This window comes from Cynoglossus semilaevis, chromosome 1 (genome assembly GCF_000523025.1).
Source record: "Cynoglossus semilaevis isolate Cse_v1.0 chromosome 1, Cse_v1.0, whole genome shotgun sequence".
NCBI lineage: Eukaryota > Metazoa > Chordata > Actinopteri > Pleuronectiformes > Cynoglossidae > Cynoglossus > Cynoglossus semilaevis.
Genome location: NC_024307.1, coordinates 23,590,459 through 23,615,286, shown reverse-complemented (window position 1 = coordinate 23,615,286; position 24,828 = coordinate 23,590,459). Strand labels below are relative to the sequence as shown.

General features: G+C 44.2%; 1 protein-coding gene and 1 long non-coding RNA gene across 2 annotated transcripts in view; one reads left to right on the top strand and one right to left on the bottom strand.

Annotated features, from left to right (window-relative positions):
• Positions 1-2,544: 2,544 nt before the first annotated feature.
• Positions 2,545-24,828, top strand: part of tnfsf10l (TNF superfamily member 10, like) — a 23,847-nt gene continuing 1,563 nt past the window's right edge. Inside the window, exons 1-4 of the mRNA XM_017034916.2 lie at positions 2,545-3,040; positions 15,126-15,275; positions 22,428-22,464; positions 22,557-22,663. Of these exons, the coding sequence (XP_016890405.1) occupies positions 2,798-3,040; positions 15,126-15,275; positions 22,428-22,464; positions 22,557-22,663 (537 nt within the window). The 5' untranslated portion in view covers positions 2,545-2,797. The remainder of the gene's footprint in view (positions 3,041-15,125; positions 15,276-22,427; positions 22,465-22,556; positions 22,664-24,828) is intronic.
• Positions 8,648-16,505, bottom strand: LOC112488047 (uncharacterized). The gene is made up of 3 exons (XR_003051729.1): positions 16,107-16,505; positions 9,417-13,792; positions 8,648-9,259 (listed from the first exon to the last, which is right to left on the bottom strand). It is a non-coding gene; the product is annotated as an uncharacterized LOC112488047 (long non-coding RNA).

Genomic DNA, 24,828 nt, shown 5'->3' with positions numbered 1-24,828 from the left:
TGATTTTCTCTGTGGACTTTGGTCTGTGACAGCCACTGGTTTACAACCTGGTTTCTTTCTCTCAGACAGAAAGGCTGCATTAAGAAAATAAATCTCTGAACAGGCTCCATGAAGGTTTTTTTGTGCTGTTGAGGTCTGGTCCTTGTTCCACCTGCGAGCCAAAATACGGCTTCTGAGATTTGAACTGACAGCGCGAGCGTGTCAAATCCCAGTCACTGGAACAAATGTGTTTAACATCTGCTGTGGTGCGACTGAAACTGTGGTTGATTGAAAGACATTGGAACAGTTGCTTTGTAGCCCACCTGCAGCAAAGACCTGCATTTATGTAAAAAAAAAAAAATTCAGAGAGCAAAGAAAAAGTTTGACTTGAATTCTGAAAAATAAAACTAAATAAATCTGGGGGCCTCAGTTCCATAGTCCACTTTAAAATGATTTAAAATCATGAAATTTAAAATTTCAGCTAAACCAGTTTAATTTGATTTATTCTTAGAAAAAAAATCAGATTTTCTTCTCACACCTTCCTGTAGCAGTAAGGTGTATTAAACCCTGTTGAAGCTCAGCTTCTTGCTAACTGGATAAATTGGAATTAGGTTTCACCGGGAGTCTAAGGAGCAGTGGCTGGGTCTGTGACATGCATGGGCAAACTGAGGCCCAGGGGCCGGATGTGGCCCATTCAGCTTTTTAATCCGGCCCACCAAACTTTTCCAAATGATATAAATTATTTATATTATCATTATACTTCTGCCTTTTCCCTGCAATACCCACGTTTCCACAATAGATGGTGTAGAAAATGCTAAAAGCATTTTAGCCTTTATGCATGACTTTTACATGTCATTTATCTTAGTTGACAAGAACACTCGGTCTATTTGCTCCTGACCCCCCCCCCACAAACAGAGGTTTAGAAACAAAGGGCATTTTCACAAATCAAAAAGCGTTTGCCCACGCCTGTCTAGAAGCTGGTTTTCTGCAGTGTGGAGTTTGTGAGAGAGGTTTAGAAACAAAGGGCATTTCCATTTGTCTATATACATATAACGTACATATATTACCATATATATGTGTATAGATATGTATCAGACACACACACACATGCACATATATATAATAAACAGAAACCTAAACTCCATCTGTCCTTCAGCGACAGATTTATGAGAAGAAGCTGAGTCAGAGAGAAAACTCCAGATCTTGGAGTTATTTCAAATGAAGACCAAACATGTTTACCACTGGACATGACATTTTTTCTGTGATTAACTGTTGCGTGCAGTCATGATGTCAACAGGGGAAACAACTGAGCCAGGACTGACAGCGAAGAGTCACCACAAAGCATGCTGGGAAACTCCCACCAAAAACACCCGGACATGTAAAACATGTGATCCACGACCACGAGAATTAAGTGTTCGAAAGAATGCGTCTGACTTTGAAGTAAAAACATGTGGCGTTAGAAATTCATGACAGAGTTTGAATTTAAAAAATGCAATCATTATTTGTTCAGTCGTGTCATTCACTTTTTCTTTAATTAATAAATTCATTCATTTCTTTATTCACTCTCATTTAGTCACTCACTCATCAAATAATCAATGAATGAATCCATGTATTAATTCATCACTTAATTCATTCAATGATTCATGTGTTCTTCGTCAGACACTCAATTCTCAGGGTGATGGTGGAAGTGAGGTGGAGGGAGGGGGGAGGGGGAGGGGCTAGGACCAAACCCAGCAGCCATCAGGTGAGGGTGGGGTGACACCCTGGACAGTTGTCCAGTCCATCACAGGGTCACGTTCACACCTGTGGTCCTGCTGTGAGGCAGCCCGCGATGACTAGGTTTGTGTCTAAAACCATTGATCCAGAAACTCCCACTGAGGTCAGACCTGGAAAACTGTTGGCTGGACCGCCTCTGTCCTCATGTGCATCAGGTCCGCGTGACAAAAAGTCTCCTGGATCCCTCTGCTAAATCCTACAGGAAGCTGGCCGACCGTCCACGTTCATGTGTCTGTGATGAAAAATCACTGGTTTTCTCTATGGACCTTGGCATTGGAGAGAAAGTGGACCAGAAGAGAATCATCCTGTGGTTTTCATGGAGACACAACTGTCCAACAGCTGCCTGTGACACAGGTCCAGACTGGAAATACACAACAGGTGTGTTTTTAATCCAAGCACACACGCCCTCTAATCCTCCTCCTCCTCCTCCTCCTCCTCATCATCATCATCATCATCATCTTCTTCTTCTTCTTTTTTGTTGTAATTGTTGATGTAGATTTTTTGTTCCTCTTCGTTATGAAACTTTGAGTACTCCCACCTACTGTTTCCTAGTAACACAGAAGAAGATGAGCGCACCACCATACACCTCTAGTGAAGGATTATTCTACTTAATACTTGTAATAAATATTTCATTAAATAATCAGTCCACCCACCCATCTGTGTGTGCGTGTGTTTTTTGCATTGGTAGGGCATGACATCAGAGAGAGAGAGAGAGAGAGAGAGAGAGACTTAGACCTCCCTCCCGATTCTTTCTCCTCCTCCTCCTCCTCCTCCTCCTCCTTCCTCCTCCTTCCCCCTCAGTTCACTTCTCCAGTAAACCTTCTTCTTCTTCAGACATGGACTCGTTCAAACCCTGACTCCTACTCCTGCTCCTCCTGCTCCTCCTGGCTCTTCGCCCTCCTCCGTTGGACCATGAAGCTCTGATCACAGGCTTTGAAAACTTTTCTCTCCCCTTTTTTTTTCTTCATTTTTCCGCCTCACTCTCAGGCTGCCTGTTGCTGCTGCTCGAGTTCTTACTTGTTCCTGATGCGTCGGGAAAGCCATGGCCAGCCTGAGCGCACAGCAGCAGCAGCAGCAGCAGCAGCAACAGCACCAGGATTATTTCAGGTCTGTGAGCAGCGAGTCCACCACCTACATGATGGTCCCCACCTCCGGAACCAGAGAGTCGGCCCGGAAAGAGGCGCCGTCCAGACTGTGGGTGGCCATGGTGGTGATCGTGGTGGTGGTGCTGCAGATCGCCTCCACCACTGGACTCTTTGTCTACCTGAACATGTCCATATCAGAGGTAAGAGTGCGTGTGCACGTGCGCGTGAGCCATTGAGAGTTGGAAGTTTCTGTTGCACAGAAAAACAGGTTTAGCGGCTGAGGTGTCGTTGTTTGTGCGTAAAAGTCAATTATTAACAGAGTGGACTGTGGTTCTGGAGCCCGGTCCAGGACCGAGACCTGGTCCGAGTGGTTCTGGTTGGTCAGTCCTGGGCTGGTGTTCTGGGCTATCTCTGTGACCTGGTACGGTTTGGTTCTGCTGATCACATTTGACGCTTTAATTGACTCAGGGGTTGAGGTGAACTGTTCGAACCCGGGATCCAAGCCCGGGGTCAGGGTTCTCCTTCACTCAGGGTTCTCCTTCACTCAGGGTTCTCCTTCACTCAGGGTTCTCCTTCACTCAGGGTTCACTCAGGGTTCTGGTTCTCCTTCACTCAGGGTTCTCCTTCACTCAGGGTTCTCCTGCTGTGACAGCAGTTTAAATCAGAACCTCCGCTCGGACCACAGTCACTGACATGTGGTGTGACCTAGAACCGAGAGTTCTGCGGTTCCGGAGCCGAAGTCTCTCTTGTCATTGGTTCTGGTTCTGAGTTTGTGGGTTCTATAAACACCGTGTTGAACTTCTCTGCTGTCGAAGGAACATGTTGGAACCATTTGCGTCAGGCCGTGCGCGGTGACAACGTGTTGATCTTCAACTTGTTCACAGATGTTTGTGAAGGCAGCGCGTGAACACACACACACACAAACACGAACACGAAGTGAAATACACACTTCAGCTCACACACTATTACACATAAACACACACGTAAACACTCTTATCTCTGATTGTTCTTTTGTTCTGAGTTTGAATCTCGACCTCTGATGTTGAAACTATTTTTTGTGTATAAACCACTCAGAGAAGTGATGCAGATGATGGTGATGATGATGATGATGGTGATGATGATGGTGCTTTGACCAGACTCCACAGCTGCAGCAGCAGCAGCAGCAGCAGACAAAGTGTGTGTTGACAGGTGAAGCCAGAGTTGTCATCAGCAGCAGTCATTAGACTGATTAGTGATGAAAAGAAGAGAAAAACAAAGGAAGAGCAACTGTTTCTCATCAGTCCAATCAAGATGAAGGATTGTTCGGTTTGAACATCGATGTCTTTTTCATCATCTGCCACAGATGACTGACCCCAATGAAGCCCTGGAGTTTAAAGGGACAGTGCAACAAAATTTTTATAGGACAGACACCAGTGATTTTAGCTCACAGACCAAAGTCCACAGAGAAAGTCAGTGATTTTAGCTCACAGACCAAAGTCCACTGAAGAAATCACAGATTTTGACCGAGAGCCCAAAGTATACATAGAGAAAATCAGATTAAGATTCTTTGGTCATGAAAAGTCCTTGGTCCAAAATTATTGTCTTTCTCTGTGGACTTGGGGAGATCAGATCAGATTCCGAAATCGCAGCCACGTCCCAGGTTTGCTCTTGATGAAATGGCAAGAGGTGAGATGTTCAGGGAGAAATAAAAGAATAGAAAAATAAAGGCTTGTTGTTTGACAAAGCAGCAGGGAAGAAGCTGTTAATATGTGAATGACGTGGATGTTCAGTGAGATGTTCATTTGTACTGTAACTGGAGAGAAAGAAAATGAAGGAGGGATCAGGGATGGAGCCTGAAAACCTCTGTCAGAGCTCCCCAAAGGTGAAGTGTTGTTCCGAATAAAACCAAACTGGAGCGTCAGCCATGTTTGCTCTACAAACCCTGCTGTAACAGTAGGAATATGCAGTGGAAAAAAAAAATCAGCAGTTTTTTTCTGTGATGTAAACACTGATCCCTCATCAGGATAATTATCTGCTGGTGAAAATGTTTTTATCCAAGCTTTAACAGAGAGGAAACAAAGACAGAAACCTTAAAGTTAAATCTCAGCAGTTCAAAACTGAAATCAGATTTTCTGAGGTCTAAAGAAAGTTGGTAGCTGAAAGGAAAAGATCTGTCATTACTGTACTTCGCAAAATATTGTTTGACCTTTGACCTGCCATTGCCTTGTGTCATAAACGTCAATCTTTAACTGAAGCCAAGGTTAAAGACACAGCGTACGGGAAAAATGTGGAGATATTCCAGAGTCCAGATTTGATTTGTTTCTGTTTGTACTTGTTATTAATTAACAGCAGGTTTTAAAACAATAACCAGGATTTACAAACAAACACTGTAGTACAGTACAACAGTACTGTTGGTTTTAAATAATAATAATAATAATAGCATTCACCTCTAGCTTCATATTCATTTTCTGCTAAAACATTTCCTCCCAGGAGGAAGACTTTAGAGATGAGTGGAAATGAAAGAGCTGAATATGTGTGTGTGTGTGTGTGTGTGTGTGTGTCAGACAGGGGATTCCCTGCCCCTCTCTCTCTCCCTCTCTCTCTCTCTCTCTGCCACAAAAGTAGTTCAGTTATTTATAAGCTGCACACAGAGCAGCTCTTTGAGAAGCAGCTTCACGACTGAGAAACAAAAGAGTGTGTAAAACAAAGAGTGTGTGTTAATAAGGAATGTGGCTGACCACACACACACACACACACACACACACACTCACACAGATAGTTCTACACAAGGGAAACCCCCCGCCTGTTGTTTGTGTGACCTCCGTCAGTTATTTCACGTGGTTCTTCTCTGTCCTCCACTGAGGTGAGAGCCTGAGGTTGGTCCACGTCTGACTGCACAGCTGAGATCAGCAGGTGACCATCACGGAGATAATGGGACACACTTGCTGCTCTCCTGTGTGTGTGTGCTGCCGTGACTGACATTCCAGTGGTCAGACTTTCAGCTGCTTCAGTTTATTGTTTGGGGTCAGGAGTGTGTGACTCAGCTGTGTTTGTGTGTGTGTGTGGTCTGCTTCACATTGAAAACAATTGTCCTGACATATATGTGTGTGTTCCTTTCTGTGTGCGCTTGTAAGAATTGGTGTGGAATTGGTGTGTGTGGTCCACTTTAACCTGTGCAACTCTAGAATAGAATAGAACTAAATGACAGTGTCATTGGTTTAATAAAATGCCCTGGTGTCGACGCCCTGTCAGATGGAAAAAAAAAAACATGTTTATTTTCCTTCCCTGAATTACTGGCAGTGAAGTTGATGAGAAGAGCTGAGGTGTGTGTGTGTGTGTGTGTGTGAGAGAGAGAGAGAACACACCTCCAGCTCCAGGACACACTGACTCCTCCAGTGTCTGACATCATCTCAGCTGCTTTCATTCCCACTGCCTTTGTCTCCGTCTTTCTGCTCCAGGCTCAATCTTTGCAAAGCTTTTAAAAAGTGAAAAGAAATTTGGATTTGGAACAAAGTCTTTAAGTGACCACAGAATCCAGCTGACGTAAAAGCAGTCACAGGATCTCATCCCCACCTGCTCAAAAAATGTCAACTAAACTGCACACAACAAGACCAGGAAGAAAAAGGAAGAGTTTCAGTCAGAATTGAACCGTGTACACTGGTGTACATCAGGCAGAAACAGAGAAAAGGCTGAGCTGCTCTGCTCTGCTCTGCTCTGCTCTGGTCTGGTCTCCCAATGTAAATGTTAAGGTTCTTTAAGGTGGATTTTCTCTAGTCCCCACAGTTTAACAAGTTACCAGATTAAATCCACTTCAATTTGGGCTAAAAGTCCAGGAGAACTTTAAACCAACCTCTGAGTCTTAAATCCAAGTCAACCAGTCCTGAAACCAGACTGACGACCAGCCAGAGCAGCTACAAAGACACCAGTTAACTAGTCCAACAACCAGTCATACCAGTTCAAACCAGTTAGTCATCCAGGTTAAAACCAGGACACCGTTATTAGCTGGTATGAGGACTGGAGGCTGGTCCTCTGTAAACACCCATCTGAGCAGAGTCATTACTGGTCTCTTCATCACCACCATCATCATCATCATCATCATCATCATCACCCTCTCAGTGTCATCTGTTCTGTTCTGATGAGTCATCAGTCACATTCATATGTACCTGAAGATTTTTAAAGTCACTTAAAAATAACCCAGTGAGGGACAGTGAGCGAGACAGAGTGGAGTGGAAAAAATGGAGCTGGGTTGAGCACTCGGAACTCCATGTTTCCACGTATCACGAAGATTAATGTTTAAATAAAAGTGTTGTGAAGGGACTATGTCATATCATTTTATTGGAGTATATTTCATTTAAATATCCGATACAGTTGTGAAACATTTTATTAATGGTTGTGGTTTTTGATTTAGGTTTTGATTTAGGTTTTTATTGTGAAAGGACATTCCTTTCAGTTTCAACATCTGAAAGTTAACTCTAAAAACAAAACTAAATGAACTCTGTCTCAGAGTGTGAAGTTGAAACCTAATGAAACGCAGCGGTTTATCCAAACCAGATCTTTCAGCTTTGAATATTATAATAAACAAATCAAAACGATCCCCACACCAGAAAAGAAATAAGTGTGGAGTTTTAGCCAAGCAGTTTATGAAAAAAGACATTTATCATCAAACCCCGACGTCAGAGACGATTTGTTTTTACAGGTTTTTAAATCGTATTTTTTTATATTAGAAAAAACCCTGTTATGAACATTTAATCTTTTATGGATGAACCAACATGTAGAAACAACATCAGAGGAGGACTCAACATTTATTCTGAGGCGTCGTCCTCGGTGACCTTTGGTCGTGTCACTGACAGAGGTCACAGACTCTGAGTCAGGACTGGTTTTAAAGTCTAGAGCAGGAGACAAGTTTGAACTGAGTAGGAAAAGAAAAATCCACTCACTCATCTCAGGGTTTGTCTGCAGGAAGTTGTGCCCTCAGGTAACTGCAGCAAATACCACAGCTGAAACCTGATCTTCACTCAGAGGAGGGAGCTGACACACAGAAAACATCAACCATTTCCAGAAAGGAAACATGGTGGAGCTCAGATGGAGAGGAAACACATTGTTAGGAAGTGGAGAAACTTCTCCGACCTGTTGCTGCTGCTCACACACCCACAGCTGGGTGTGAGGAACAACCACACCTCCAGTTAACCACTGATGCTGCAGCAGATGAAGAGCCGAGGTCGTGATGGAGCTGAGCTGAGCTGAGAGAAGTGAACTCATGAAGTCTCTGTGTTGAGAATATTATATTGGAGAATATTTAAATAGTGACGACGGTGCAGTTGTTGAACTTTGCCTGGATTCAAACAACACTCCAACACTTCATCTCTACACTCCAACAGTTCATCTGTCATGTAGAGCCTGAGGCTCTGGTTTCAACAGCTGGTGAAACGGACCTGGATCAGCTCCACGGAGCAGGGAGTGGGCTGTAGAAACGTCTCTGTTCTGTCATCACATCTGGACGCTGTCGTGACGACCTGCGGTGATGTGATATCTGTCTTTGTCCACCTCTGTTTTCTTCAGGCTCTGACCCTTGGAAGTCTGATCCAGGTCAGTTCTCCAGCTCTGGTTCCGTCCAGCCTGTAGGAGGAGCTGATCCTCGCTCATCCGTTTCTGGAGAGTTAGCTTAAAAATGAAAACCCGCTGTAGCACCGGATCACAAACTGTTGAACTCCAACTGCAAATATTTAAAATACGCCCCTTCAAAGAAGCATTGTTCTTAAAAGGGTTCCACACGCACGCTGTTCTCGCTGTCAGGTCTCACACACGAACGTGAACGTGCACGTCGACAGCTTGTTTGGAAACATGGCTCTGAAAGGGGCGGCGGTCCGATGGAGGGTCTCTGACCAAGGTTCCGCTGTATCTCTAACATCTGTCTAGCATCAGCAGGTATTTCCTTTGCGTGTCTGAAAAGCTGGCAGTGACCTGAGGGGCGTGCACGTGAGTGTGCACGCTGCCCTCCGCCGCTGCCTCCTCATTGTTTTCAGTTCTGCGTTTCTGCACACGAGCCATTCGCCTCCTGCCCGTGTTTGTCCCGTGTTTGTGTGTTGGGCGTGCGCGTGGCCGTGCAGGCGGGCAGGTGACCGCTCCCAGTGTTTGCGTGTGAGGCGTGTGAGGAGTTTGACCTGCGCTCTGGCTCCAGTCCAGGTTAAATAAAAGTTGAACAAGGTTTGGGAGCAGAGCAGGGAGCAGCGGCTCTGTTCATTCTTTGGTGAACTTCCTCGTTCTTGAAAACAATCCAAATTGTTCTGATCAAAGATTAAACAGCACAGACACAGAGATAAGAGGCTGCGACTCTGACCTGGTGTTTTCTTAACGTCTGTTGCTGGAAGGAAGAGAAATGAACTGGCTGAGAACTTTCACTTCTGTCCCAGGAGGAAACTTTCTGCTTCTCCTCACACCTCCTGAGGAAAGCAACAAGAAAAGAAAGACACGGTGATCAGTCACCACACAAACAAACAAACAAACACACACATATATTAACTGCCAAAGCTTGGGTCAAAAAAAACAGGCAGAAACAACAGAACGTTTTGTGGAGAAATGTGTCATGTTCGTACGTACATCAGTGAGTGGTTGATTGGATGGAAAGTTCTGGTCTGACGTGATCTAACTCTGGGACTGGGACCAGGTTTTAGTTCTGGAACCAGATCCTGGTTTGTTAGTGTGAACATTTGAAAAATGTCAGGTCCAATCTATCTGACAAACACAAACACACACTCTCACTCACACACACACACACACACTGGTGCACACTCAGCTCTTGTTACTGTTTGAATCTGTCGTCAGTTGTTCAGGATTCATTGACATAATGTTTCCAGTTTGATCAGAAACACTTTTTTTTCTGAGTCTCAGTCAGAGACATGTTTCAGTGCTGCAGTCTCACAAACCTGATGGAGACCTCGGTGACTGTGTCCCTCCTGGCCGACTGCAGACCTCTGTGGGTCCAGTCCACTATCGCTGTTGTTCCACTTCCTCCCTGTGACGCTGCGACCCAGACAGCGGCAAGCCTTTGGCTTCCAGTTTCACCTCATTAGAGCTGCGTGCACGTGGCCGTGCACGTGAGTGTGGTGCACTCTGAGGTCAGTCATGAAGCAGCCGACCGGTGGGAGACGTCACAGACGAGCCGAAGACAGATGTTGGTGCAGACGTTTCCACCAATGAGAAGATGACACATCAGGAACGCTCTCAGAAGACCACGAGGACTCATCTGTGCAGAAGACATTTGTCCACTGCGCTTGCGGACACGTCCCTCCGTCTTCCCAGTCTACAGCTTTGTCCTGTAGACAAGTGTTAAACTGCCCCGACAGTAGACAGACACAGACACAGACAGACAGTCAACAGTGACGATTAAAAAAGGAAAAGAAGAACAAGGAGGAAAAGGAGGAGGAGAAGAAGAAGAAGAAGAGGAGGAGACCAACATGATGAAGAACAACAAAAACCTCTGCGACAGGATCTAGAAGAATCTGTATTTCTTCTGTCTGATTCTTTAGAAAAGTGAAAACATCTCAGTGACACCTGTGGAACTGAAGGACAGGTTCCCACATGACTGTGTTTCAGGGAAAAACAAACGGGTCTTTCAGATGTGGAAGAGGAGAACCCGTTCAGAAGTCCAGGTCAGGATCGGTTTGTTAATCAGCACAGTTTGACGTTCTTCAGGTTTCAGGACAGATTTGAGGATTTGTTTCCAAAGCTTCATTTTTCACAGAAACACGTTTGTGTTTTAGCTCCAGTACCAGGTTCTCTCAGGGCCAGGCCGACTTCCTGTGATGGTTTAATCTTCAGATTAGAAATGTGCAGTAAAACAGTTCTTATCTTAACTCTGCGTGACATCCTAGTCAATCTCTCCCTCCTTCTTTTTCTCCCTTATTTGGAAGTCATTCATTAAAGCAAAGCAGGTCAAGTCAAATGGATAAGTTTAACATAAATCACCGGCAGTGACAAGTGTCTGGGCTCAGAGCCAAACTCTGGAGCTGAAAACACACACACTTGTCAAACACACAGACGCTGCATGAATCAAAAACACAGCAGAAACAACTGCCTAGAAAACCAAAGTGAAGGGAGTCGAACAAACCCAGACAGACAGAACCTCACTGACCTCCAGGACGTCAGCCCGTCCTCCAGCCCGACCGTCTGAGACACTGACTGAGACACTGACTGAGACACTGACTGAAGACTGCAAGGTTGGACTCAACAGACATGATGGAACTTGACGGAGATTTGCCTCGTGTGTGTGTGTGTGTGTGTTGTTTCAACCTCTTCATCTCCTCCAACTCTTTTCTTTGCACAAAGTGTTGTTAAACCAACACACACACACACACAGATCATTAATGGACATTTTTGTTGTTTCATTAAATCAGACTTACTTGAACAAACAGACGAGGAAAATCAACCACCCGTTTGGATCAGTGTATTTGGGTTGTTCGATTCTGGACAGATTTCTGACCTTCTAACCCTACTGTGATAAACCTGCGCCTGTTGTTACACCGTGGAACTTTTCAGGACTAGTTTCTGCTCCAGACACTGGAAGGATGAGAGGAGGAGACAACATTTCATGGGCTGAAGGTTGGAGACTCGGGGACAGGAGGCTTCTCTGGGTTTTAGGATCAGAATCTGGGTCAGGATCAGGTCCTCAGTGAGACGGAAAAACCAGGTCCAAGCTTTCAACCCGTGGATTTCGATTACTTTCTCCTTTTCCTAATCCCTGCCACTAAGAGTGCGCACACACACACACACACACACACATACACACACACGGAGGGAGGGAACAGTGAAGCATTGTTTGTCGTTTCCTGAGAGTCAGAAGCAGAATTTCAGGCCAGAACTTCCTCGTTTCTGTCTCTTTTTTCCAAACTCTGCGTGAGGAACAACCAAAGAGAAGTTCATGTTCAGTAGACGTTCTGGTTCCAGAGCAGCTCCAGGCTGTGGTTCTGTGTCAGGCTGCACTCATGTAAACATCTGCAGTGACAGAACAGACACGTCTGAACCCACAGTGAAGAACACCTGGAGAAGTTCTCTGAGGGACACACTGAGAGACACTCCTCTGAGAGAGGACGTGAACTGTTGCTGGCATTGTTGTTGATGCGTCCATCTTAGAGACACTGTTGCAGACGTTGTTGCCACTGTTGACGTGAAGTTGTCCCGGTCATTGGAATTGAAGTTGCTGTCGTTGATGTGTTTTGGTTTTTACTGTATGTAGTTGTCATTGTTGTTGCTGACATTACGGTAGTTGTCACTGTTGCTGATATTATGGTTGTTACTGTTGTTGCTGACATTACGGTTGTTGTCATTGCTGCTGACATTACGGTTGTTGTCATTGCTGCTGACATTACGGTTGTTGTCATTGCTGCTGACATTACGGTTGTTGTCATTGCTGCTGACATTACGGTTGTTGTCATTGTTGGTAGTTTGCTCCATGTTAGTGAAAATGTTGTTGCTGCAGTTGTTGCTGCAGTTGTTGGCGACGTTGTTCACACAGTTTGGCAGCAGGAGTGTGAAACAGACACAGTGTGTTTTTGTTTATCAGAACCTTTTTATCGTTTACACATGTGAAAAACATTGTTGAAGAAAACAGTCGGAGCAGAACCACACCGTACCAGAACACTCTACACTTCCAGGAACTGATCAAAATGTAATATTACCAAGGGTAAATATCTCCCTCCGGACTGTGTGACCTGCAGACCTGTGTGTGTGTGTGTGTGTGTGTGTGTGTCCCTAACAGTCAATATGAGTGTAAATCATAGAGTTGTGTGTGTCTCTGAAAGTCTGTCTCTGTGTGTGTGTGTGTGGGGGGGGAGTTTTCCTCTCACACATGCTCCAGTGGCCTCAGGGTTTCAGGAGTGAACTCACTTTCCTCCTGCGGCCTCAGGTCAAACAAACTCCTCCTGGTTCCCACTGATGTGACGGAGCAGAGAGGTGAAGCTGCTGATCTTCACTGGAGGCTGTTGTTTCTTGAGCTGAGCTGAAGACGTGATTTCTCATGTGAGGTTAAAAACGCAAACTCCCTCATCAGTTTCCTCTGCTGTCAGTCTGATGATCAACAGTGGTTCTGCATCGGTGAAGACGACATGAAGGGAACACGGAGCCCTCCGTCCACCTCTTAGATCCAGCCGTGCCAACATTGAGCTGTGTTTAAATCTCTTTTCTCTTCCGTTTTCTTTAGCCTCATTTATCCTTTGACATGAGTTACTGCTGGGGTTTTTCTATGATCTTTTCAGTGTTTTACACCGCTGTGTTGCTTTGAGCAGGAAAAACGAGTTGTTGTTGTTGCGAGTGTGTTTTTTGACTTCTACTGCCAACGCGTCACACAGACTCAGAGAAAAGTGTTTCATATCGGGTTTATTTAAAACTGCGCAGATATTTTCCTTCCCCCTCAGTTTCTTCTGTTTTCAGTCAACATGTCCCAGCGCCGGTCTTCACTTTTGGACCTCAGTGTGTCTTAGCCAGCCAAATCTGCTCCGTCTCCGTCCAAGTTTTTTTTCCCTCCTGAACTTTTCTGCTTCATTCTAACTTCATTTTCTCATCACCGCTGTCTTCTCTCATTAAACTCCCATCGGCGATTTCAAATGGGGACATGAAGACGTGAAGACATGGGGACATGAGGACCTGAAGACACACACACCAGCTCTGTTAGGTCCTGACCCCGGTCTTCTGCTGGTTTTAATATGCCTTAAAAACGCCTGGACAACTCTGAGGAAAATGTGAGCAGCTCTTCTGGACCGTTGTGGACATGGCGTCCTGCAGAGACTGATGGAGGGACGGAGGTGGGACACATGCCCTGGGAGCAGGAGCTGGAACTCTTCCACAGAGTTTTCAAACGCAGGAAGACTGAGGAGAAGACTGAGCTCTGCTCTGACAGAAGAACGCCCTCCTGCCAAAATCCTCCTCAAACTCTGGCTCTGGCTCGGTTCCTGCTCTCAGTACACCAATCGGTTCCAAGCCTGAACAAATGAATAAGCAGAAGAAACAGAACCAGGTTCAGCCTCGGGTTCCAAAGTTCTAAGTTCTACGTTGTAATGGAAAACAGTTGTGACAGAGACTAGATTAATGACCGTGAAACAGCCAAAAAGAAATAAAATATAATCTGGATTAGGTTGATGAACTCTGACCTTTGGCCCCGGTTCATTTATACAAATGCTCTCACAGGACGCATTCCAAGTATTTGAGAGAGTAACTTTAAAATGGTTCCCCCGAGAGAGGTATTTTCTGCTGACATCAGTTCAGTTTGTGCTGCTTTGTCTGCAGCTCCAGCAGCAGGCACATGCTAAAGACATCTGTGACGCACACACACACACACACACACACACACTTTTAAAAACAAATGTCCAAAACCAAGGTGTGAATCTGTCCACCGTTGTCCCTGTCTTCATCAGATGATGTTGGACTGACGGGGAGGTTTCTAGAACACTGGTCCAAGTTCATACAGTTCTGGCAGATGTTGTGTTGTGACCCCAGCCCATAAAAGTCCATAAAAGTCCATAAAAGTCCATAAATGTCAAAAAGTTCCATTTTTAGTCCAAGGTTGTGAGCTGAAGATGAAGGACTGTATTTATTTTGAAGGACAACCAGCAGGAACGTTGTTATTTTTCCTGTTCTCAGCTCAGAGCATTGTGTGTTTGTCCACTGGTCATGATCGGTTCTACTGACTGACTCCATGTCTTGAAGTGTCTAAAACTAAATGTATTCTTTCTTTGTATGAATGGAGGGTGTCCAGCTTCCCACCGGTCTGAAAGAAAGGGGAAACCTTTGTGTGTTTTCTTTCTTAAAGTGTGCCACGCTCCAAGAGCTCTGATAATGAGTCTGGAGCAGACTCATTATGATTAGAATTCCACTCCTCCACTCCTGCTCTGTGGAGTTTGTTCCTCTTCCTCTTTCTCCTAATTCTTTTTTAATTAAACTTTTTGTTTTCTTTCTGGTCTTCAGTCAAATCTCCCTGTGGGTGGAGGAGAACACCGCCCTCCTTCACTTGGTGTAGATAGTGACCTCTACTTCATTTTAAATCAGTCTGAAATCAGTAGACTGGATCCAGGTCTTACCCAACCAGGAACTGTTTACAAACCACTACATTTTTCTTGTTCACAACATCAGCCTGTTTTTTTTTTTGTTTTGTTTTTTTGCTGTGTGTCAAACCTTCCAAAGAAAACAGTGATAACAGTACCAGTTCCTGCTGTACCAGGCTCAGATGGTGCCACTGTCAGTACTTCTTCCTGTTCTTCTTCTGTCGCTGCTCTTCTAATCATCTCTGTTCTCCCTGTGTTGTTGCTGTTGTTGTAGGTCCGTAGTCAGGGCGTGACTGAAGAACTCAAGTGTCTGAGTTTACTCAACGCTCTGGACAAAGACCAGGACATCCCAGAGCAGCTGGCTCAGCTCTTTGGAGAGCCCTGCATCAAACTGGCTGAAGGCATTAAAGCATACATCTCCAAGGTACCAACACACCGACCTGTCACCGAAAACACAAACGTCCACACCTCAGTATCTGAACAGTCTGGTCGCGTCTTATCTCAGTGGTAATCCCATACATCACAGTCCACAGAGAAGACCAGTCATTTTAGCTCTCTCTCAGGAGACACTGGTCCACTGCTGCCTCCTGTGGTCAGTTTGTGGCACTGATTAAATCTGAGAAAAAGGATTTCAAACTGGTGGAGACAGCAATGGATCAACAACTGTGAAATAAATCACTGATGTTCTGTATGAGGTTCAGTACGGGAGAGGAACCCGTTTCTACTCTGAGTCTTTGTCACGTTGAAGCTAATGAGACTGTTAACGAGTTAACGTCAGTATGCTACTGTTGTTCTAACTGTTAGGACGGCCATCATGGTCACAGCTAGCACTAGTGCGTTCCTGGTTGCGTGTTCTCCGTGGTTCCACTCCGACATAGAAACATGTGTTTGGACATCATGTCCACATCAAATTCCTGAAAGCTGAAACCATGGCACAGCAGAAGCCACTCCAGCCCAGTGCGTGAAGGTCATTGTGAAACAGTGGGATTAGAACCATCTGGAGCTTTTTAGACCGCTTCATTAAAGAAAGCGTTGATTCAGTTCCTGCTCTTCATAAAAGTGCGTGAGTCACCGTCAGCCATCAGAACAAACATCTCTGTGTCTTTGTGACTCATGACGCTGAGACCCCCCCAGAACCTCAGTGTTGATTAGACTGACCACGATCAGCATCTTCATGGTCTGTGACTCACCGTCACCAACGCTCTGAAACAATGTTTACAACAACAGTCGGACTGGTTCTGTTTATCGCACATACCTTCTCGTCTCACGTGGGTTCCCATTGGCACAGGCACTGACCGCCATGTTGGCTCAAGTGTTCTTTGTCCTCCCTCTCTCTCTCTCTCTCTCTCTCTCTCCATGGTCTGATTACCTGAAGTGTCCTCACCTGCGTCAGGTGCTGCAGATGCTCTCCCAGCTGCAGCTGAGCGCTGCCACGCCTCCACACTCCTCTTCTCCTTCCTTTCCTGTTTCACCTCCTTGTGTGGCCCCTCTTGCCACCAGACTTACAGTGAAACTGAAACTCCAATTTTCTGTGTTTTGATTCCAACTGACATCTTAACACACCTGAAGGAATAAATCTTTCCACTGAGCCACATTTATAAGCCACGGCAGTCGTAAACCACAGACATAGAACATCTACTGACACTTTATGGTCCTGCCCTCAGGATCACACAGAACAGGAGCCAAAATAAGAGAGAGAGAGAGAGTCAGGGGTCTTCAAGTGTCAGCTGAGGAGCACAGAGGACCTGTTCCTCCTCCCCCGCTGTCCTCACCTCAGGAGGGAGAGCAGTAGAACACGTTCTCCTGCTGAGGCTGACCTCCACCTTTCAGCCCCTCTTCACTGTGGTCATCAATAAATACTTTTATAGACACTGATCCTGGACCAGCCTTGACCTCATGGCCAGGTGGCAGGTGCGTTGTTTCCAGGCGTTTACAGAAAAAAACAGATCCAGGATCAGAGCGAAGGCTGCAGAACCTTTCATTAGGACCAGTTTTGTTTTCAGTGCAAATCAAAATTCTTAATAATAAATATTGAATATTAATAATAGTGGCGCTTTGGCCCAGAGGCAATGTCTCTGTCATTGGTGTGGAACCCCAGGGTTCACCTGAGTTCACCAGGGTGAGTTCGAATCCCGGTTAGGGCGGTTAATACCTTCCAGTGCATTAAATGTATCTTTAAGGTATGTTTATTATTTATTATTTAAAAAATAATAAAAGCAAGAAATATATATATATATATATATATATGTAAGGAAATGTGTTTATGTTCAACATAAAAGGTCAAAAATGTTACAGTGTTACATGTGACAGTCTCCTCATCCGTCCCTGACCGCTCAGTGAGAATGAGCTTTACTTCAAATCAAAGTGAATTAAACTGTGTTTCAGTAAACGGTTGATGATGTCACACTCAGAACCAGGGTTCTGATCCACAACAGCTGTTGTGACCCAGGGTGTGGACTCACAGGCAGCTGTTTTCAGGGGGAAGGAATTCAGTGCGGCGTGGTGGACACGCACACTGTCATAGAGTGCAGAATAAATCACCGGGGAACATTAGTGTCAGTGGTTTTATCAGGGAAAAGATCTGCGGCTTTTATCTCTGCTCTTTAAACAAGACAGCGTCGTAAAAAATGGACTTTTACTGAGAAACAGAACGACCGACAGACGGACAGACACTTCCTGGAACGGGACTCTGGTTCCTGGACTCTGGAACCAGATGCAACTGGACCACAGTCCCTCCTAGTATCATTACAAACAAAGCCCTGTGGTGACAAACAGAGCAGACAGAAGGTTTGGCTTCTGAACCTGAATCTGGTTCTGGCTTTAAGGAACTGAGACCCAGACTGTTGTGGAGTCCAAGTCCCAGTCTGCACTAAAGGACATTTACAGCTCTGAATCTAGACCTGGGGTTTCCAAGAACTGGGACTCAGTTTAGGATCTGAGAAACAGAGCAATAGTTTGAAGCAAGAACTGTTCAAGACCCAGGGTGAGGATTTGTAAAGACCTTGGCTAAGAACTGAGTCCCAACAAAGTCAAAAACAAGAACTGGTGTGTATATGAACCACTTCAATCTAGCAGAGCAGATTCCAGTGATGAGATGTTTTTCCTGGAATTCTGAGGTTCCTCACAAACAGGTCTTCTGTGTTCCCTCTGATCATAACATTCCTGTTTTTGAACTCAGTGGATTTCACATGCTGACAGACAGGATAGAAGATCTGAGATAAAACAATGTGAGCAGATGTAAACAGTCAGTCTGAGTGACTTTACTGAGTCTGATCTCAGGTCAGTGTTAGATGTTTACTGCAGCCCTGTCCAGGTGCTGGCCTGTGAGCAGATCAGTTTACTGTGGTCTCTGATTTAAATGATTTTTTAAATCAGATGTACCGTTCACTCTTATGTACTTCTATAATGTTATAATTTTTCAGTATTCAGAATTAGTTTTGGTTCATTTCTCACAGTTTTGAAGATATCGTTTTTCCAGGTTCATTTCTCACAGTTTTGAAGATATGTTTAGACAAGTTTTAGCTCTGTCTCAGCTAATCTTTAGCTAATTTATTACCCTGCACCAACTCGCGGCCCATTGCCTAACTCCAGCACGCACACCCTGCACATGTGGTGCACTAAATGTCACTAAGGTTTTCCCTTAAAAATGTTTAAAAGTAATTTTACTTTTTGATGCATTTTTTTTACCAAAATGCTTCAATTGGTCTTAAAATATTTGCACTCTCTGTCTGCACAGCTGTCTTGTTCTAGATTTATATTAAACAAATACCAAGTAGTATTTTTATAGGTATTTAAACTCTATAAGAATTTTTTTTCTACAGATACAAATATAAAAGTAAAGATTAACAACTTTCTGCTGCAGCTTCCGAAAACAGGAAGTGAGTGAGGCTTCTGTAATCGCGTCGCGTCTTTAATGAGACGACGCTCACTTGGAGTTTGATCATAAAACCTACTGGTGTCGCCATCGTCAGGAAGACTGATGGTGTTTTCAGTGAGTCTGGAGGGACTGGTGACCAGAGCTGAAGGTCACTCAAGTTCTGCCTTATCCATGGTCGTGTGTGTGTGTGTGTGTGTGTGTGTGTCCAGCTGTACTGTAGTCACAGCCACATATATAACAGCTGTCACTGTGACTCTGGAAAAACACAGACAGGACACAGATTAAAAAAAAAACAACGTATTTGGTCGTGTGATCTCCGTCTACTGTTTGACTGGCTTGACTGAGTGGATTCAGCGTGGACTTTTGGCTTGGTTCTACTTGGTCTTCCTCTTACGTTGAGGACTCTCAGGAACCAGGATCTCAGGACTTTCTGGAACTAAAACCCAGCCAATAACAAATCTTTAGAATCCTAAACTAAGAAGAACCCTATTACTACTTGGTCTCTCTCTCTTCCTCTCTCTCTCATTCATTCGGAGCCTGTCCAGGCGTGTCGGGGTCGAGCAGCGGATTAAAGGATTGAGTTTCAGCAGCTCCTGTTCTTCTGCAGCGGAGGCTGAAGCTTCATGTGCAGACACGAACACACAAACTCCACTCATTCCTCCTTGATGCTCCTTTCCCACAATCTTCAGCCCTCACTCACCGCCTTCTCCTTCTCCATGTTGCCGTCTTGACTTGGAGCAGGTCTTGGATTATCTTTAGTCTCGTTTCCTCTGGGTCTGTTTCGATTTAGTCGTTAGAAGGAAACCTTTGGTCTGGGCGAGTAAGTCTGCAGCGAAAAAGTCTAAACGGCGGCCGTTGCGATGGAGATGTGTTGAAATAAACAGATGAAATCTGTAGAAATTCCTGGGCTCTGGCTGGGCTCTGCTTCCATGACTCTCTGGCTCACATGCAGATCACAGAGTCTGGTGGTAATTTTCTCCTCACCCCAGTGTGTGTGTGGTTGTACGTGGGGTAATTTTCTGCTCACAGGACTCGAGGAACGTGGGGCCGAGGAAAGGCACGCCAAGGCCATGTGTGAGAGCAGCAGAGCTGAAGCCAGGGTTTACAAATATGTATCTAAAATTATAAACACATATACATACACTGCAGTTTGGGTCCCCACTGTGTTCACACACAACAAACCCTACAGCCATCAGATCCAATTTGTAGCTGTAGCTGAGTGTTGGGTGCAGGGGAACCAGGCAGGCTGCCAAGAACAACAGCAGCGTCACGGCCGCACGACCTTTTAAAACACAGGAGAAATTCATCATCTTCAGGATTTGTGACATTTCTAAACCAAGAAAAATTAATCACGATTATTTATGCCAACAGGCTGCCTTGCTTTAGGGCACTTCAGGCTCACAACGTCATCCAGGAAAGGATGATTAAGGCCCTGAGAATTGCAGTCATAGTTTAGGTAGAGAGAAAATAATGAAGGAAACCCCTCAATCTGCTCCATCAGAGTCCTTGGAGAAAATCAGTGGTTTTAGTTCAGAGACACACAGGAGATGCTGCTCCACTGCTGCCTTCAGTGGTCAGTTGTTTGTCTAAAAGTCTGAACAGAAAAATTTAAATACAAAATAAGATGTCTCTGTGAGCTAAAATCACTGATTCTCTCTGTGGACTTTGGTCTGTGAGCTAAAATCTCTGATTTTCTCTGTGGACTTTGGTCTGTGAGCTAAAATCACTGACTTTCTCCATGGACTTTGGTCTGTGGGCTAAAATCACTGACTTTCTCCATGGACTTTGGTCTGTGGGCTAAAATCACTGACTTTCTCCATGGACTTTGGTCTGTGGGCTAAAATCACTGACTTTCTCCATGGACTTTGGTCTGTGAGCTAAAATCTCTGATTTTCTCTGTGGACTTTGGTCTGTGAGCTAAAATCTCTGATTTTCTCTGTGGACTTTGGTCTGTGAGCTAAAATCTCTGATTTTCTCTGTGGACTTTGGTCTGTGAGCTAAAATCTCTGATTTTCTCTATGGACTTTGGTCTGTGAGCTAAAATCTCTGATTTTCTCTGTGGACTTTGGTCTGTGAGCTAAAATCTCTGATTTTCTCTATGGACGTTGTTCTGTGAGCTAAAATCACTGATTTTCTTTATGGACTTTGGTCTGTGAGCTAAAATCACTAATTTTCTCTATGGACTTTGGTCTGTGAGCTAAAATCACTAATTTTCTCTATGGACTTTGGTCTGTGAGCTAAAATCACTAATTTTCTCTATGGACTTTGGTCTGTGAGCTAAAATCTCTGATTTTCTCTGTGGACTTTGGTCTGTGAGCTAAAATCACTAATTTTCTCTGTGGACTTTGGTCTGTGAGCTAAAATCACTGACTTTCTCCATGGACTTTGGTCTGTGGGCTAAAATCACTGACTTTCTCCATGGACTTTGGTCTGTGAGCTAAAATCACTGATTTTCTCTATGGACTTTGGTCTGTGGGCTAAAATCACTGACTTTCTCCATGGACTTTGGTCTGTGAGCTAAAATCACTAATTTTCTCTGTGGACTTTGGTCTGTGAGCTAAAATCTCTGATTTTCTCTGTGGACTTTGGTCTGTGAGCTAAAATCACTAATTTTCTCTATGGACTTTGGTCTGTGAGCTAAAATCACTAATTTTCTCTATGGACTTTGGTCTGTGAGCTAAAATCTCTGATTTTCTCTATGGACTTTGGTCTGTGAGCTAAAATCACTAATTTTCTCTATGGACTTTGGTCTGTGAGCTAAAATCACTGATTCTCTCTGTGGACTTTGGTCTGTGAGCTAAAATCTCTGATTTTCTCTATGGACTTTGGTCTGTGGGCTAAAATCACTGACTTTCTCCATGGACTTTGGTCTGTGAGCTAAAATCACTGACTTTCTCCATGGACTTTGGTCTGGTAGAGAACCTGATTTCTAGCAGAATTCATTGTTTGTGTTGTGTTTAATTGTTTTGGGTCACACCGCCAGCGAGAGTGAATCTCTCAGTCTCAGACTGGTTTGTCAGTGTTGTGAGTTATGTGTCGGTAACTCAGACAAACACATGTGGGGAAAAAAATGTAGCTGTCACTTTGAGCTAATGTAGAGATTAAACAAAAAGAGCAAAGATGTTCCTGAAGAGAAGCAGAGTTGATTTAGTGAGTGTTCCAGACAAAAACAAGGCAAAGTGTGTCTGCGTGTGTGTGTACAGTACAGTAGAGGCGTGTTTTTTTACATCTGGGTCAGATTTGAGCAGAGGCCTCCTGCTGGGAGCGAGGGATGGAGCAGGGAGTGAAGGAAAGGCAGGAGGAGAAACATCTGACGGTTGAAGAGTTAGGGCTGTGATGACGAGGAAGGAGACGTAAGCTTTCATCTTCACTCTGCTTCTCCATCAGATGAAGTCTGTGTGATTTAGTTGGTAAGTAAATGTGAGACGTAGTGGTGAACAGTACTGCGATGCAGACACAGTTATCCCACAATGCAATTCACCATGGTGGGTAATAAAGAGCAGACAGCTGCAGGACTGAGAGTCTGAGAAACATCCTTTAGATTCATACTAAATGACTCAGAGACAACAATGAACAGATTTGAATGTAGTATATTAAAACATATTAAATATTAAATTTAATATCTTCTCCAACTTCAGTGAGTCAGAGATTTAAAAAAAATACTGCTTTGACTGATTTTTGTTTTTGTTCTGTCTACAGGTGACAGAAAACATTATTTCCAAACAGACCTTCATTGGTAAGATAACACAAACACCGCATGTGTAAGACATTAACGCACACATTTCCTGTCTGCTGGTCCCTCACTTCCTCTCTCCTTCGTTCTCTCAGAGGCCAGAACCATGCCTCGGCAGTTTAACACCTCTGGGTCAAAGTTCATGGGCTCAGTGGTCCAGAGGCCTTCAGCCCACCTGACCCTACGAGACTCTGCCTCCCAGGGTAAGTCAGAGCACGACCACGTTTACAGTTATTGGGGCGAAGACTCTGGCTTTGATGAAAGTTAGAACAAAGCTCAGAGATTAGAGCTCAGGTTCAGGTTCAAGTTCATGTGAGCCTCAGGTCAACTCATCAATCTGTCTTCAGCCTAGTCCCAGACTGGACACACATTAAACAGAAAGCATGTCTGCATTTGGTCTCTGCTGAAAACATAAATCTGAACTGACAACAAGAAAATTGACAACAAGAGTGAAAAGCAGCTGGTTTATGGTTAAAGGCAGTGCAGGGTTCTCCGCTGAGAGCTACTAAGACACTGATGATAAAATCTACATCATTACTTTACTGTAAGACACGGTTTATCTTGTCTCTGTGAGCTAAAATCACTGATTTTCTCTGTGGACTTTGGTCTGTGAGCTAAAATCACTGATTTTCTCCATGGACTTTGGTCTGTGAGCTAAAATCACTGATTTTCTCCATGGACTTTGGTCTGTGAGCTAAAATCACTGATTTTCTCCATGGACTTTGGTCTGTGAGCTAAAATCACTGATTTTCTCTATGGACTTTGGTCTGTGAGCTAAAATCACTGATTTTCTCTATGGACTTTGGTCTGTGAGCTAAAATCACTGATTTTCTCTATGGACTTTGGTCTGTGAGCTAAAATCACTGATTTTCTCTATGGACTTTGGTCTGTGAGCTAAAATCACTGATTTTCTCTATGGACTTTGGTCTGTGAGCTAAAATCACTGATTTTCTCTATGGACTTTGGTCTGTGAGCTAAAATCACTGATTTTCTCTATGGACTTTGGTCTGTGAGCTAAAATCACTGATTTTCTCTATGGACTTTGGTCTGTGAGCTAAAATCACTGATTTTCTCTGTGGACTTTGGTCTGTGAGCTAAAATCACTGATTTTCTCCATGGACTTTGGTGTAGGAGGGTAACTGATTTAAAAACAGTTTCCTGTTGCTAATATATAGTCAGGTAAATCTTTAATGTGATGTAAAGACTTGAGCTGTAATATACTTTATTGGGTGTTTGCTGCTAATTGTGGTTTGTATGATACCAAACCCCATAGAGAAAATCAATCATTTTAACCTTGACAATGCCTCCCTTCTGTGGTAACACAATCATGTGGGCTGAAGTGAAACACTGACTGATTTAGACCAGAATAACTTGGACTGGACAGAGCAGCCCACAGGCGCCACCATCACTGAGCTTTTATTTGGATCATGGCCCAGAGACATTAAATACAGTCAGAAGAACTAAAACCATCACAAGGCTCTGACTTTATTTCTGCTGATCGCTATAATAGGGATGAACATGTCCAGGACATGTTGAGTCAGGATGACATCACACAGAAGCAGACCGTTGGTTGGTCAACTCTGTTAAGAAACTCACATTTACATCTAATAATAATAGTTTGAACTTAATTGATCCAACACTTGGGGATTCTTATGTTAGACTGCCCCCTTGGAGGCGCCAAGCATGTGGTCCCCCTGGGAATTGAACCCAAGACTCTCTGCTCCCTGCTTGTATGTCAGTCGTGCTAACTGCTACAGTATGGAACCAAAAACTGAACTCTCTTTAGGGGGAATTCAAACTAGAATGTATGAGCTAAACTGTTTCACTTGTTTTTACACATTTTGTAATGTATTTCAAACTAGTTGCAAAGCTAAAGCTTTTAGCCTTTTAGCTTTTTTGTATTTTCAGCAATAGAGGCTAATAGTTAACTTCTTGTTATTTGTAGTATTCTGTGGTGTTGTTGTAGGTATTCTTTATGTCAGATGTCAAACATCAAATGATTCCAGCCCTGACGTTTAATCTTTTTAACCAGTCCTTTTGGGAAACGGCTAACGCTCAGCTATCGCTGGCTAATGTACGTGTGGTTGAATTTCTTCAGTCTCTAGTTTAGCTGTTTTTCTTCAAGTGATCTCAGGTTTGTCAACACACAAAAAGCAAAAATACAATTTCCTTCAGCATTAAAGAATCCACGAGGAAAACATCAGACTTAGAATTGAGGGATATCAGTGTAAACGTTTCTGCCCCTCATCAGCCCCTCAGCTGCTGCTGCTGCTGCTGCCCCTGCTGCTGCTGCTGCTGCTGCTGCTGCTGCTGTTACTGCTGCTGCCTCTGCTGCTGCCCCCGCTGCTGCCGCCTCTGGTGCCGCGC